General features: G+C 39.6%; 1 protein-coding gene and 1 pseudogene across 1 annotated transcript; one reads left to right on the forward strand and one right to left on the reverse strand.

Moving 5' to 3' along the window:
* The first annotated feature begins 3,005 nt into the window (after positions 1 to 3,005).
* LOC148211284 (uncharacterized) lies at positions 3,006 to 4,552 on the forward strand. Its single transcript, XM_088124354.1, has 2 exons — positions 3,006 to 3,484; positions 3,586 to 4,552. The coding sequence occupies exon 2, from the start codon at positions 3,616 to 3,618 to the stop codon at positions 4,255 to 4,257; it is 642 nt and encodes a 213-aa protein (XP_087980480.1). The 5' UTR covers positions 3,006 to 3,484; positions 3,586 to 3,615; the 3' UTR covers positions 4,258 to 4,552.
* Positions 4,553 to 7,069: 2,517 nt separating this feature from the next.
* LOC148211285 (uncharacterized) lies at positions 7,070 to 10,862 on the reverse strand (annotated as a pseudogene).
* Between the last annotated feature and the right edge of the window lie 2,230 nt (positions 10,863 to 13,092).

A 13,092-nucleotide genomic window follows, 5' to 3' on the forward strand; every position in this document is an offset into this window, starting at 1 on the left:
TTTTATTTTTTATTTTTATAAATATATCCATGGAACTTTACCGGCGGCTGCATGCAAACGTAGGTTTACAGCATTTTTTTTAATGTACAATATACACACAACGCCTCCTTTTTTTTTTTCAAAATTGTTTTTTTTTCTTTCTTAAAAAAAATTGTATCGGGCGGCTGCACAAATGCAGAGGCAGCCGCCTGTAATCAATTTTTTTTTCTTACATTGTCGCGGCTGCCCGCCCATTAGGGCGCCGCTCCCAATGCGGCCTTTTTTTTTATTTTTTTTACTATATATAAATATTTAAGGCTTTTTTTTTTTTTACAAAATATGTATATATTTCAGTTTTTTTTTTGTTTTTTGTTTTGCTTGAAAAGTGTAAGATATTTTTTTAACCGTACAATTTTTTCTATTCTATTTTGGTTTTGTTTATTACTTTTTTTATCAAAACTTTTCTCCATTATTTTTCTTTTGTCATAATATTTTTTTTTCTTTTTTTTTGTTTATGTCTTTTTTTTTACTGTTTTTTTAATCTATATATTGGAGTACTCTTTTTCTTTTAGTATTCTTACTTACTCATTTGAGTATTGTATATATATTTTTTATTTTTTTAAAACTAAATTTTTTTTTTACTTTTTTTATTTTTTATTTTTATTTTAGAAGTTTATTAAAACAATTGTTCTACAATTGCTTTACTATGTATCATCCAACTCTTTTAAGCATGACTAATTTTATGTATTTAGTCTCTTTTGTATGCATGCACATATACTCCTTGATCTGTAGGTATGCCCTAGCAGCCACTTTTCTCATTGCAGTGATTTCATTGCTGAGTAGGTTAACACTTCTTCCGCTGGTTGAGGTGTTCCTAGGTCAGCGGTGGTCACCTTTGAAAACCCTGCAGTGATTTCATTACTGAGTAGGTTAACGCCTCTTCCGCTGATTGGGGTGTTCCTAGGTCAGCAGTGGTCACCTTTTGGCAACCCCGCAGTGATTTCATTGCTGAGTAGGTTAACGCCTCTTCCGCTGGTTGGGGTGTTCCTAGATCAGCAGTGGTCACATTTGGCAATCCTGCAGTGATTTCATTGCTGAGTAGGTTAACGCCTCTTCCACTGGTTGGGGTGTTCCTAGGTCAACAGTGGTCACCTTTGGCAACCCTGCAGTGATTTCATTGCTGAGTAGGTTAACGTCTCTTCCGCTGGTTGGGGTGTTCCTATGTCAGCAGTGGTCACCATTTGGCAACCTTACTTTGATTTCATTGCTGAGTAGGTTAACGCCTCTTCCGCTGGTTGAGGTGTTCCTAGGTCAGCAGTGGTCACCTTTTGACAATCCTGCAGTGATTTCATTGCTGAGTAGGTTAGCGCCTCTTTCGCTGGTTGGGGTGTTCCTAGGTCAGCAGTGGTCACCTTTGACAATCTTGCAGTGATTTCATTGTTGCTTTTATTCTAAAACATGTGTTCATGCATTAATAATTGATCATAATTTGCTATTTTGACTTTTTTTTTTGCTCTTCTGACCCCTCTTTTTTTTGTAGGATCTTTTATCGCATCATGGTATATTTTGCAGAACACCCTGATCCAAAGAAGCGGTGTTTAGTTATTTTGAAGGATAAAGATCAGCCATTCAAAAGTGGACTTATCCTTCAAGTTGAGGAACCCTTGCATAGTCTGAAGGATTGGCCTCGTTTAGATAATCTTAGTTATTTATCTAAATGGTCCAGAGAGAAGTCATTGGCTCGTGATTCTTCTTTGACGGCATGGTTTTTAGATTCTCCTCCACATAAAAAAGAGGCAGGTTCAAATCCGGAGTCAACTCTAGGTCGTCAGATTATTAAAGGCTCGGCTCGATGGGGTCCTACCTTAAAGCTTCACGGGGAGTTTTGTTATACCCTTTATTATTGAGAATGGTTAGAAGCTACCGTTGCTCGGTCTGGGAATATTTTACAACGTATAAACTTGTTAGATTCAGTTTTGACTTCTTCATACACTTATGATCGTAATAGTGACATATTTCGAGCGTTTTGTGAAGCTTGGTGTCCTTCAACCAATACTCTCCATACTTCATCTGGAGAGTTATCAATATCTTTGTGGGATATGTGGAAATTAGGGGGACTTCCTATTAAAGGTAGCTTTTATGATGATGTCATTCCGAGTCGCACAGAACTATTAGCATCGCCTACTGAGAGAGAGGATTATATCCCAAAGAGCTGTGAGTATCTTTTTGCCGCTTTCTACCATTTTGCGTCTCAAGAAGGTGTTGGCTTTAGAGTTCTTGTCAAGTTGTGGATATCTTTTTGGTTTAAAGGAGATCTGAAGTATGTGAAGCCGCCTCCTCGAAGGGCACCAAAGAATTCTCGACCTCGCTCGACTTACAATCCGGATGGAACTTATTTTGCACGTTCCAATTGGTCTGTGGAGGAAATTAAGTTATTTGCTGAGTTGGGCGTAGAAGCTGAATGGAGAGAAAGGACGCACTTGGTAGCTTTCATTTCGTGCTGGCTGTGCGTGTTTGTCTTCCCTGGTAAGAATTTGTTTCTTCGTCCAGATGTCTTCAAAACTGCTAGCTACATGGCTGAGGGTATCCTGTTTAGTCTTGTTGTTCTTGTTTTGGCCAATATCTATCGTGGGCTCAGCCAAATTCATGATGCGTCGCCCTCAGTTGGGAACTCTGGTGCTTGTTTTCCCGTACATTATGTTCATGGCTGGATTGCCCATTATTTCAACACACATTTCAAAACTCCTAAGCCAGTCAGAGGTCCCATGATGGTTGATTATTCTGGGGAAGGTGGAGCTAAGTACTTCAGTGATTTTGACGCTCGCGATCTCATCCACAGAGGTGGTACATATCGTGGCATGCGACTCTTTCGCCTAGGAATAAGAGTGACGACTTGAAAGGTAGTGAACAGCTTTCATTTTTTAACTTATCACTCTTCACAAGCCTACGCTCATGTTTCATATCATCACGATGTTCAAGTTCGATGGTTGTTGAGGTTTATAGTTCTTACCGGTTCGGTCGGCAGTTCGGATTTTATCAAGATATACCGAAGGATTTGAGCGAAGCGATTCTGCCAGCTAGTTTGGATAACGTGTTACGTCACTGGAGGATTTGTATTTTAACTCGGCCATCATATCAGGTACATCTTCCTGCACATTCCCTAAATCCACATAACCAGATCACTCCCCGTTATACAAAATGGTGGCTTGCAAAACATGGAGATTATCTTGAGAAAGGCGTACAAGAGTTGACGAACAGTGCTCTTTCGCCCTCTTCAAAACCCAAACTTCCAAAGAAAGTTGGCGATAGTAATGGAGGGAAAAGAATTCGTCTTCCAGACGTTGAGCAGTTTGTTGCTGAGGATGATGATGAGAGTCAGAACAGTAACAATGACCATCATTGGAAGAGATCTAAGAAATCCAAGCCGCTAACAGTTTGTGACGACGGATTCTTTGATGGTATTACAAGTGCTTCAGAATTTCCTACTCCTCCTAGTACACTTCTGGTTAGTAATTCTATCACTTTCCCGTATACCATTCTTCTTTTGTTTTATGTGTATATATATATATTTCTCTTTACAGTTATTTTATTTTATTTAACTTTCAGTTGTCTCTGGATAATCTTATTCACGAAAGTATGGCACCAAACAGTCCATTATCTTTGACGAGTTTTGATATCCTTAATCCCTCCACTACTCCTGTTGGAGGTTTCAATACGCCAAATGACAAGGTTGTAGCTCCCCCAATTTTGTTGAAGGATGCTATTCCTGCTCAAAAGATGATATGTGTTGATGTTCCTGAAGTCTCCAACTTCTGTGCCGACACTATGATTTCTGATGTTCAACGGCAACTTGCTTTAGTCATGTGGGATCGCCTACATAAGAAGCTTATTTGTACTTCACTTGATAAGGCTTCTTATCTTGAGACAGAGGCGCATAAAATTTTTCATGCCATTTCAGAGACTAAAGCGATAAACCTTGCGTCTCTCAGAGACTTTGTAGGTGACTATTTTCAAAAGGTTGCAAATTATAATAACCTACAGTCTTCAGTTTCTTCTCAGCTGACTTTAGCAAGTAAGGACCGTCAACTGGAAGAGTGCAGCTTGAGCTTGGAGAAGATATTTGTGATGAGCAGAGCGCCCTTGAGGAGAAAGACAAGCTACAACAACAACACACACGCATTCTACAAGAAGAGGAAGAGTTGGAAGCCAAGCTTAAAGTTTGTCAGGCTAAACGAAGTGAGATTTCTAAGTTTATTCTTGAACAGAATGAGCATTTAGACCAGCAGAAACTTGAGGCTTCTAAGGTGCGAGAGAGGATGAGCAACCTCGAAAAGACTCCAGTTGTTAATGATGCAGTAGTGAGATCACTCGAGGCATTTCGTGGACTTTTGGCAGATGCGCAACAGGAATTGAAGGACTTCAAGTGGGCGCCACGATTTTAGATGATGTCATGATTTCTTTTGCATTCTTGCTCTTTTATTATTATTTCATGTATGGACTCAGTTTACTTACTCATTTATATTATTGGCGTTATCTTTTTTTTTTGTTATTCTTTTTACGAAGAAGAAATTTTTTCATGACCAAGATGATAATAAATTGAATCATTTTTTTTTCTTGGACTGAACTTAAAAGTTTCCTCTAAGCTGCCTACGTACCTTTTTTTTTTATAAAAAGGATCAAGTCATAACGTAGTTCATCTACAAACAATTATATATATATATATATATATTTTTTAGGGCCGTTCACCTTTTAAACTCATGCGGGCCAGCAACATCATGTAGTTTAGGCTCTTAGGATAAGGAGCGGTTACAATTTAAGCATAGTATTTCTTTAGGAATTTTCCGTTGATTGGGTCAATTCTGAGGCCGTCTTGATCAACGATCTTGTATGCTCCATTCGTGTAGACTTCTTTTACAACGTAGGGTCCATCCCATTTTGGAGCGAACTTATTCCCTGTATGTCGAGTTGTAATGATTGGTCTTCGCACTGCAAGTATGAGCTCACCAACTTGAAATGATCGAGGTCGTAACTTTTTGTTGAAAGCCTTAGACATGCGGGCTTGATAACATTCTAGCGCTTGTTGGGCATCCAATCTTCTTTCATCCAATGCTTCCAACTCTTGAAGACGAAGCTGAGCATTATCCTCCACTGTTAGTCCTTCTTGTACTGCCATTCGTAAAGATGGAATTTCTCTTTCTAGAGGGAGTACGGCTTCTACTCCATATACAAGAGAATAAGGCGTAGCACCAGTCGGAGTGCGATAGGTAGTTCGATACGCCCATAATGCTTCACCAATTCTTTCCTGCCAGTCTCGCTTGGACTTGGAGACCACTTTCTTCAATAAATTACATAGTGTTTTGTTAAACGCTTCTGCCAACCCATTTTTCACAGCATTGTACATGGATGGATTATACTGCTTGAAGCCAAATTTCTCACATAATTTGTCTATTAGGCTGTTGGAAAACTGTTTTCCATTATCTGTGACAATGCGATGCGGGATGCCATAACGGTAGATGAGATGGGTGCGAATAAAATCAGCTACATTTTCTTTTTTAGCTTCTTTTAGTGCAACAGCCTCAACCCATCTTGAGAAATAGTCTGTTCCTGCGAGAATGTAAGAATGTCCCACTGATGATTTGGGAGTTATAGGATCAACAAGATCAAGTCCCCAAGCTTCGAAGGGCCATGAAGCTATAGTTGGATGGAGTGGCTCCGGAGACTGATGTATGAGGTTGGCGTGAAATTGACAAGCCTCACATTTCTTTGCATATTGCATCGAGTCTTGGACCATTGTAGGCCAATAGTAGCCCATCCTTTTCAATTGGAAATGAAGCTTTGGCCCAGATTGGTGAGCCCCGCATATGCCCGAGTGGGCTTCTTCTAAGGCTTTTATCGACTCTTCTTTTCTTAAGTATCGAAGGAAAAGACCTTCATACGAACGGCGATAGAGAGTTTCTTTGTAATAGATGAAACGAGCTACTCTCCTTCGTACTTCAGTTCTATGTCGGTTATCTGTAAGGAGTTTTCCATGTTGGAGATAGTCTATAATTGACTGCTGCCAATCTTCTTCTTCAATCACATAGACGAATATTGCATTCACTTCTTCACTCTCACTTTCAGTTGGTGGTATGATCCATCTTTGGCAAAATGGGATATTTAAAACTTCATCCTCCAAAATTGTTAAAGCTGTAGCCAGATTTGCCAGAGCATCGACCTTCTTGTTTTCGGCTCTTGGGACGTGCTCCATGGTCATAGTTTCAAAATTTCCCAACAATTGTTTGGCGTAATTGAAGTAAGGTATTAGGTCTTCATGTTTCATCTCATACTCAAGCAACAATTGATTAATTATTAGTTTCGAGTCTCCATAGATTTGCATATATGTCACGCCAATTTCTAAGGCTATCTGAAGACCGATAATGAGTGCTTGATATTCAGCAACATTATTTGAACACAACTCGCCAAAAGTGAAACTGTATGGAAACATATGCTTTTCTGGCGAGATGAAGATTATACCTACCCCCACACCGCTTCTTCGAGCTACACCATCGAAATACATTGTCCAAGGTTCAGTTATTTCAATATAAAAGATCTCCTCGTCAGGCAAGCTTTCAGATAATTTCCAATCTGTTGGAACTGGATGATCTGCTAAGAAATCTGCAACGGCCTGTCCCTTTACTGCCTTTTGTGGAACATAGACAATGTCGTACTGTTGGAGTAAGATCGCCCATTTAGCCAATCGTCCTGAGATAATTGGCCTAGATAAAACATATTTGATTGGGTCAGCTTTTGCCACCAAGTGTATTGTGAAGGCTTGCATGTAATGCCTCAACTTATCGATGGCGAAGAAAAGTGACAGACACATCTTCTCGATGGGTGAATAACTTAGTTCTACCCCAGTCAGAGTTCTACTTAGATAGTAGAGAGCACATTCTTTACCTTTCTCTCTTTCTTGTGGGAGTAATGCTCCGAGTGACCTTTCTTGTGCAGTAATATACAACATTAAAGGTTTTCCAGCTGTAGGGACCGCCAAGACAGGTGGGTTAAGCAAATATTTTTTTATGCTATTGAAAGCATTTTGACATGCCTGATTCTACTCAAAGGTCACATCTTTCCTCATTAGTCGTTGAAAGGGTTGACATCGACCAGCTAAATTTGAGATGAATCTTCTTATATAGGCCAAACGTCCTTGAAGACTTCTCAACTCACATAAGTTTCGTGGCTCTGGCATTTTTTGGATGACATCAATCTTGGATTGGTCAATCTCAATTCCTCGATGTCGTACTACAAAGCCAAGAAACTTCCCTGATGTCACACCAAAAGCGCATTTGAGAGGATTCATTTTCAACTAATATTTCCTTAGGTGCTCAAAGACTATTCTCAAGTCCTGCAGATGATCTTCGCATTTTTTCGACTTAACTACAAGATCATCAACATAGCACTCGACATGTTTATGGAGCATATCATAAAAAATCTTTTGCATACCACGTTGGTAGGTTGCTTCGGCATTCTTTAATCCAAAAGGCATTACTTTATAATAGTATATCCCTTTTGGAGTTCGAAATGCAGTCATTTCTTCGTCCTCGAGAGCCATCCGAATTTGATTGTATCCCGACGATCCGTCCATGAAAGATAAAGCTTCATGTCCTGTAGTAGCATCAACCATAATCTCGGTGATGGGTAATGGAAAGTCATCTTTGGGACATGAATTGTTCAAATCACGAAAATCGACCCATACACGAAGTTGGCCATTCTTCTTTTTCACCGGAACGATATTGGATATCCATGTTGGATATTTCACTTCACGGATGAAATCTGCCTCTATTAATTTGTTGACTTCATTTTTGATTTGAGGTATAAGTTCTGGCCGAAATCGTGGTTGTGCTTGCTTTACTGGACGGTACCCTTGCTTGATTGCAAGGTGATGGACTGCTATCTTCGGGTCAAGTCCTGGCATTTCTTTGTAAGACCAAGCAAATATGTCTTTATATGTGGAGAGCAAACTCATATATTCAATTTCTTCCTCGCTGGAAAGTGAAACACTTATGAACGTCGGACGCGGCCTTTCTACTGTACCGAGGTTCAGTTCTTTAATTTCATCAACAATTGATTGACTGCCGTCCTCTAGTGATGATGGTGCTTTTTCAACGTCCTCCTCTAATATTTCATCGTCTAACATTTCGTCAAAGGAGATGTGGCAACAACTAACATCGTTTTCTCCATGCTCTTGATCTTCCTCGGCTGGATTGGTTAAAACGATTAACTGTCGCTTCACTCTTAATGGAACTTCTGTGTTTATAAGAACAAAAAGCTTTCTTTTCATTCGTGAAGGGACAGAACTATGAAGTCCGTTATTATCCTTTATTCCATCGAGTTGGCTTGTTTCCAAGGACTCTGACTTAGGCTCACGTTGATTTTCTACTCTTTCGAGGCGGTCGAAAACAGATCTTGACGATTGATCTTTCATTTTTGATGTCGACACACTCAATCTTTGAAAAGCAGAAGGTCGTGTAGGAATATGTCCCAGACGTTGGCTTTCTATTTTCGTTGACCCCATGTTCAACCTTTGGTGCACCGAGATACGAACAGTTGGAACCTCAATGCGATTGAAGACTGAAATTCTTTGACTATTGGAATGTTTCTTTTCCTTGGAGTCATTGATCTCTTCAACCGTGCTGTGATTGCTATTTTTCACTTTTTCTTTTCTTTTTTTCACTATATACACTGGTTCTGACAGTTTGTAACCAATTCCAGCCTTTGATGTAGGTAAATTGTAGCCTGACTTCAAAAGCTTCTTCTGTGTTGTAGAAAGTTCCCTCTTGTCATCGAAAATCCTCAAGCTTTTGAACTCAGTGTGAGTTGTGAAGTCATAGCCTGCTTTTGCCAGAAGCTTGTATGTTTTGGGATCGAAGCCATCCTTCGTTCGCTTCACGGGAAGAAACTGCTTCATACTGAGATCTTCGGACTTCTTAATCTCTTGGCTTGATATCTTAGTAAGAGGCAGTGTGAAATTCTCCTTCACATTTCTACATCGTCAGACTTCATATTATTTGAGTATTCCATGAATGGCGATTCACCCTTTTTTCGTCGAGATAGAGGGACATACCGCAAGATGGCAGAATTCTGTGAGGCTTCTTTCTTAAAAGCTTCCGTTTTTAGAGAACTAATAGATGCTTCATTTGCGATAGCCTTGATAGCATGAACTTCTTTTGCCAGCTCTCCTGCCTTGATCTTTGGCTGTCTCGAGCTAGAGTTGTCCTTGTTGTTCTCGGTTAAAGAACCATCCATTGGGACGTTTTTTTCTATTTGATCATTACTCGTATAAAACTTTGCATCTACGTAGTGTGATTCTGCTTCCGAGAATGGATTAGTGTCAGCCTCAACTTTTCTAACTCCATCTTGATAGAATTTGAAGCATTGATGCAACGTCGAAGTTATCACCCCATTCTCATGAATCCAAGGACGTCCTAACAATAATTTGTAAGTAGTCTTGGAGTCTATGATGTGGAAGATGGTAGTGGCTTTAAGGTCTGCAATGATCAACTCCAGCCTAATCATGCCAATCGCTCGTTGTCCACCTTGATTAAAACCTTGGATTACCAATCTGCTTTTCGTGAGCTCTTCCATTGAAATGCCTAACTGCTTCATGGTTGATTTAGGCATTATGTTGATAGCCGAACCATCATCGATAAGCCTAACTTTATGCTCACGAATGTAGCCCGAGACGAATAAAGGCCTATTATGGAGTTTAGACCCCAACAGCAAATCTTCATCTGTAAAGGCGATAGACATACAACATGGGGCACATGTGTTTATGGAGGATTTGGGAGTGCAAGCATCTTTGAGCGCTTCAACGAGAGTGTCTTTAGCCGCTTGTGGGAGTGCTAACAAGTCATTCATGAGATGAACTGGGATATCCTTTTGTTCCACTACTTGTTCGGGTGCCTCTAGCACGGAGTTATCACCTTCTATCACATGTGTAGCGTGACACGTGACAATTTTATAACCTTTTTCTTGTTCGTTATGAAGGAAGTTGTTTGGGAAGAATTCTTCCAATGTCACCTGCTGACGAGGTTGGAGAATATCCTTACTCTCCTCCATGACAGGCCGAAGTTTTCTTATATCTTTCTTTCCCTTCTTCTTTTTTGGCATGTTCTTTCTTTTGTAGTTTCGGAACATGTGAGACTTTTTCTGAATGAATCGTTGTTTCTGCTTCTTTCGGCGAGTCACGAGAGTCCATCCTTCTTCTTCATTGACATTAAGCTTGGTCTCATGTTGAAGAGTGGTTCTTGGTATCGCGTGTTGCCACCAAATTGCTACAGGCTCTAGAGTCCCAAATTGGATCAACTTTACTTCTTGGTTGTGGACTGCATAACCATTAGAGTTTACTGCAACATGGTTTGTTTGAGCTACCTCGTCGAGGTTAAGCTCGATCTTCCTCTCTTGAGCTAACTTTAGGATCAACTCTTTCAAGACGAAACATTTTTCCACTGGATGACTAATGACCTGATGGTACTTGCAGTAATTGGGACCATTGGTCTTTCCCATCTCTTCTGGACGTTTGCATTCGGAAGTTCAATTAGCCGTTTCTCCAGTAGCTGCTTCAACATGTCTGGAATATCTGAATCGGGAAAAGGATAGACTTTTTCCTGTCTCTCCTTCAAAGTTGGACGCCGCTTCTCGTTTCCAGCCATTTATCTTCCATCCTTTTTGTCGTTGAAGTTTCTTCTTTTCGTAGAAAACTTAAACGGAGTCATGTTGACGACCATGGATTCTTTCTTAGAACTCTTAGCAATTTTATCAGAGTTCTTTACTTCTTTCTTCTCCTTCTTGAGGTATGGGACAAGATGATCTTTGTTCCCTCGGCTAGCGATACTTAGTTCCATGTCATGGGCACGAGTTGCTAGTTCTTCAAAACTTCGGGGTTTTATTCCCTGGAGAATGTAGAGGAGTCCCCAATGCATGCCCTAAGTGCACATTTCTATTGCAGACACTTCAGTCAATCGGTCTTTGCAGTCGAGGCTTAGAGCTCTCCACCAATTGATTTAGTCGACAACAGGTTTATCTTTCCGTTGCTTAGTGCTGGTTAGCTCCATCATGCTAACAGTTCGCCTTGTGCTGTAAAAGCGATTTAGGAATTCTCTTTCCAGTTGCTTATAGATTCAGGCTCCAAATCTGTGTACCAATCAAAGGCATTGCCTTTCAGCGTCCTGACGAACTGCTTGACCAGTAGATCTCCTCTAGTGCCAGCATTTTCCCACATTTCGAGGAAATGAGCAATATGTTGCTTGGGATTACTCTTTCCATCAAATTGTTGGAACTTGGGAGGCTGATATCCTGTTGGCAATCTCATATTGTCAATTCTCTTGGTGTACGGCTTGGAGTACAGGATGGAATCTTGAGCCGGTCCGCCATACTGAGCTCTCATCGAATTTGTGATCATATTTTGGAGCTGTTGGACGGACAGTGAAGCAATTGAGACAGAATGTTCTTGTTGTTCTTCTTGCACGGTGTTCTTTCTTTTCTCACTAACTTTTGCAGCAAGATTCTGGCTGGATTCAGCAACGTCTTAAACTTCGATCTTGTTCATGAGGGAAGCGATCTTGTAATCCTTTTCCTCAACCATCTTCATCAGCATGCAGAGTCTCTTCAAATAAAATTAATATGAATAAGATTCATGTTAAAACTATAGGTTAAAAATAATGTGCATAAGATGTACATTAGAACTATAGGTTATACGAGAGAAATGTTATAGAATATGATTCTATTTTTATGATAAATAATTAAGTGTTAATTATTTATTTGATTTATATATATATATATATTAATTAGATTAATAATTAATAATTATTTATTAATTAATCAATTAATTTTATATTTTAATTATTATATATATATTATATATATTAATTATTTATATAAATATATATATATATATTATTAATATTATTAATATTAATAATATGAAACTCCCCTGCAAAATTGCAGGGGAGTGGGAGGTTAGTGTGACGTGGGGAGTTACCCCACGTCATTGTTTTGTTTTCTTTGTAGTTCTGCAAAAATACAGAACACAGAACATAGCAAGGACTCCTTCTAGTTTTCTCTCAATCAAGCTCTCCCTTAACTCTCCCTGACATTCCAAACAAGACGCTCCCACAAGCACGGTTCTCGAAACCAGAGAGGATAGCAAGGAAGACATAGTGGTGGTGTTCGAGGGAAACTCGTTGAAGAAACGTTCTTCAAAGGTAAAGTTTCCTCTGTATTTTTCTTCTGTAAAATTCGGTTTTGTATCTCGAAAATCAGCAACAAAAATCCGTTTCCGCTCTGGGATTCATATCCCTTCAATTGGTATCAGAGCCAGGTTGTAGTTCTGATTTTTTGGGATCAAAATCGTTGAATTTGGTGGGTGATTTCATATTTTCTAAATATGGGTTTGCGGGTTGGAAAATTTCTGGATTTTTGGCACTTAGATAGCGTTTTTCTTCGTGATTCGATCATGTAAGGGCCCAGTGTTTTGGGCATTATGTTTCTGCTTAGTTTCTATAAGTCCGTGTCGCTCGAAAGTCGTTCGTGGCGTCGGATTGGGCGAAAAGTTTCAGAAAACAGCGAAGAAGACGAAGCAGACTGTGCAGACAGCACAGAGCGCCACGTCGCTGCACTGTAGCGTCGCGGTGCTGTGCAGCGCCATGGCGCCATGCCAGAGCGCCGCGGCGCTGCCCTTAGGCGCCGAGGCGCTATCTCGGGTGTTTTCGACGCGGTTCCGAGGCTCCAATTCGCGGTTCGAAGGCGGGTGTAGTCGGTTTTCTTATTTTTAATTATTTCGTTTTCTTAGGGTGCCAAAAACCGTTCCAACTTTGCTATTTAATTATTTTATGCATTATGAATGTATATTTTAATTAAAATCATATAGCATATTGTATGCCATATTGTTTTAAAATCCCACCATAGGTTACATGCATAATATGTATGTTTGATATATAATATGTATATATGGACATGCATCATATAGTTATAAATGTTATAATGTATGTATGCATGTTATATTTTCATAATTAATATAAGTGTTGTATTAATTAGATGAAAATAAAGTTGCATTGAGCATGACATTTTTTTTGA

Source organism: Momordica charantia (genome assembly GCF_013281855.1).
Source record: "Momordica charantia cultivar OHB3-1 chromosome 5 unlocalized genomic scaffold, Mcharantia_2.0 BLBB01000005.1, whole genome shotgun sequence".
Taxonomy (NCBI): Eukaryota; Viridiplantae; Streptophyta; class Magnoliopsida; order Cucurbitales; family Cucurbitaceae; genus Momordica; species Momordica charantia.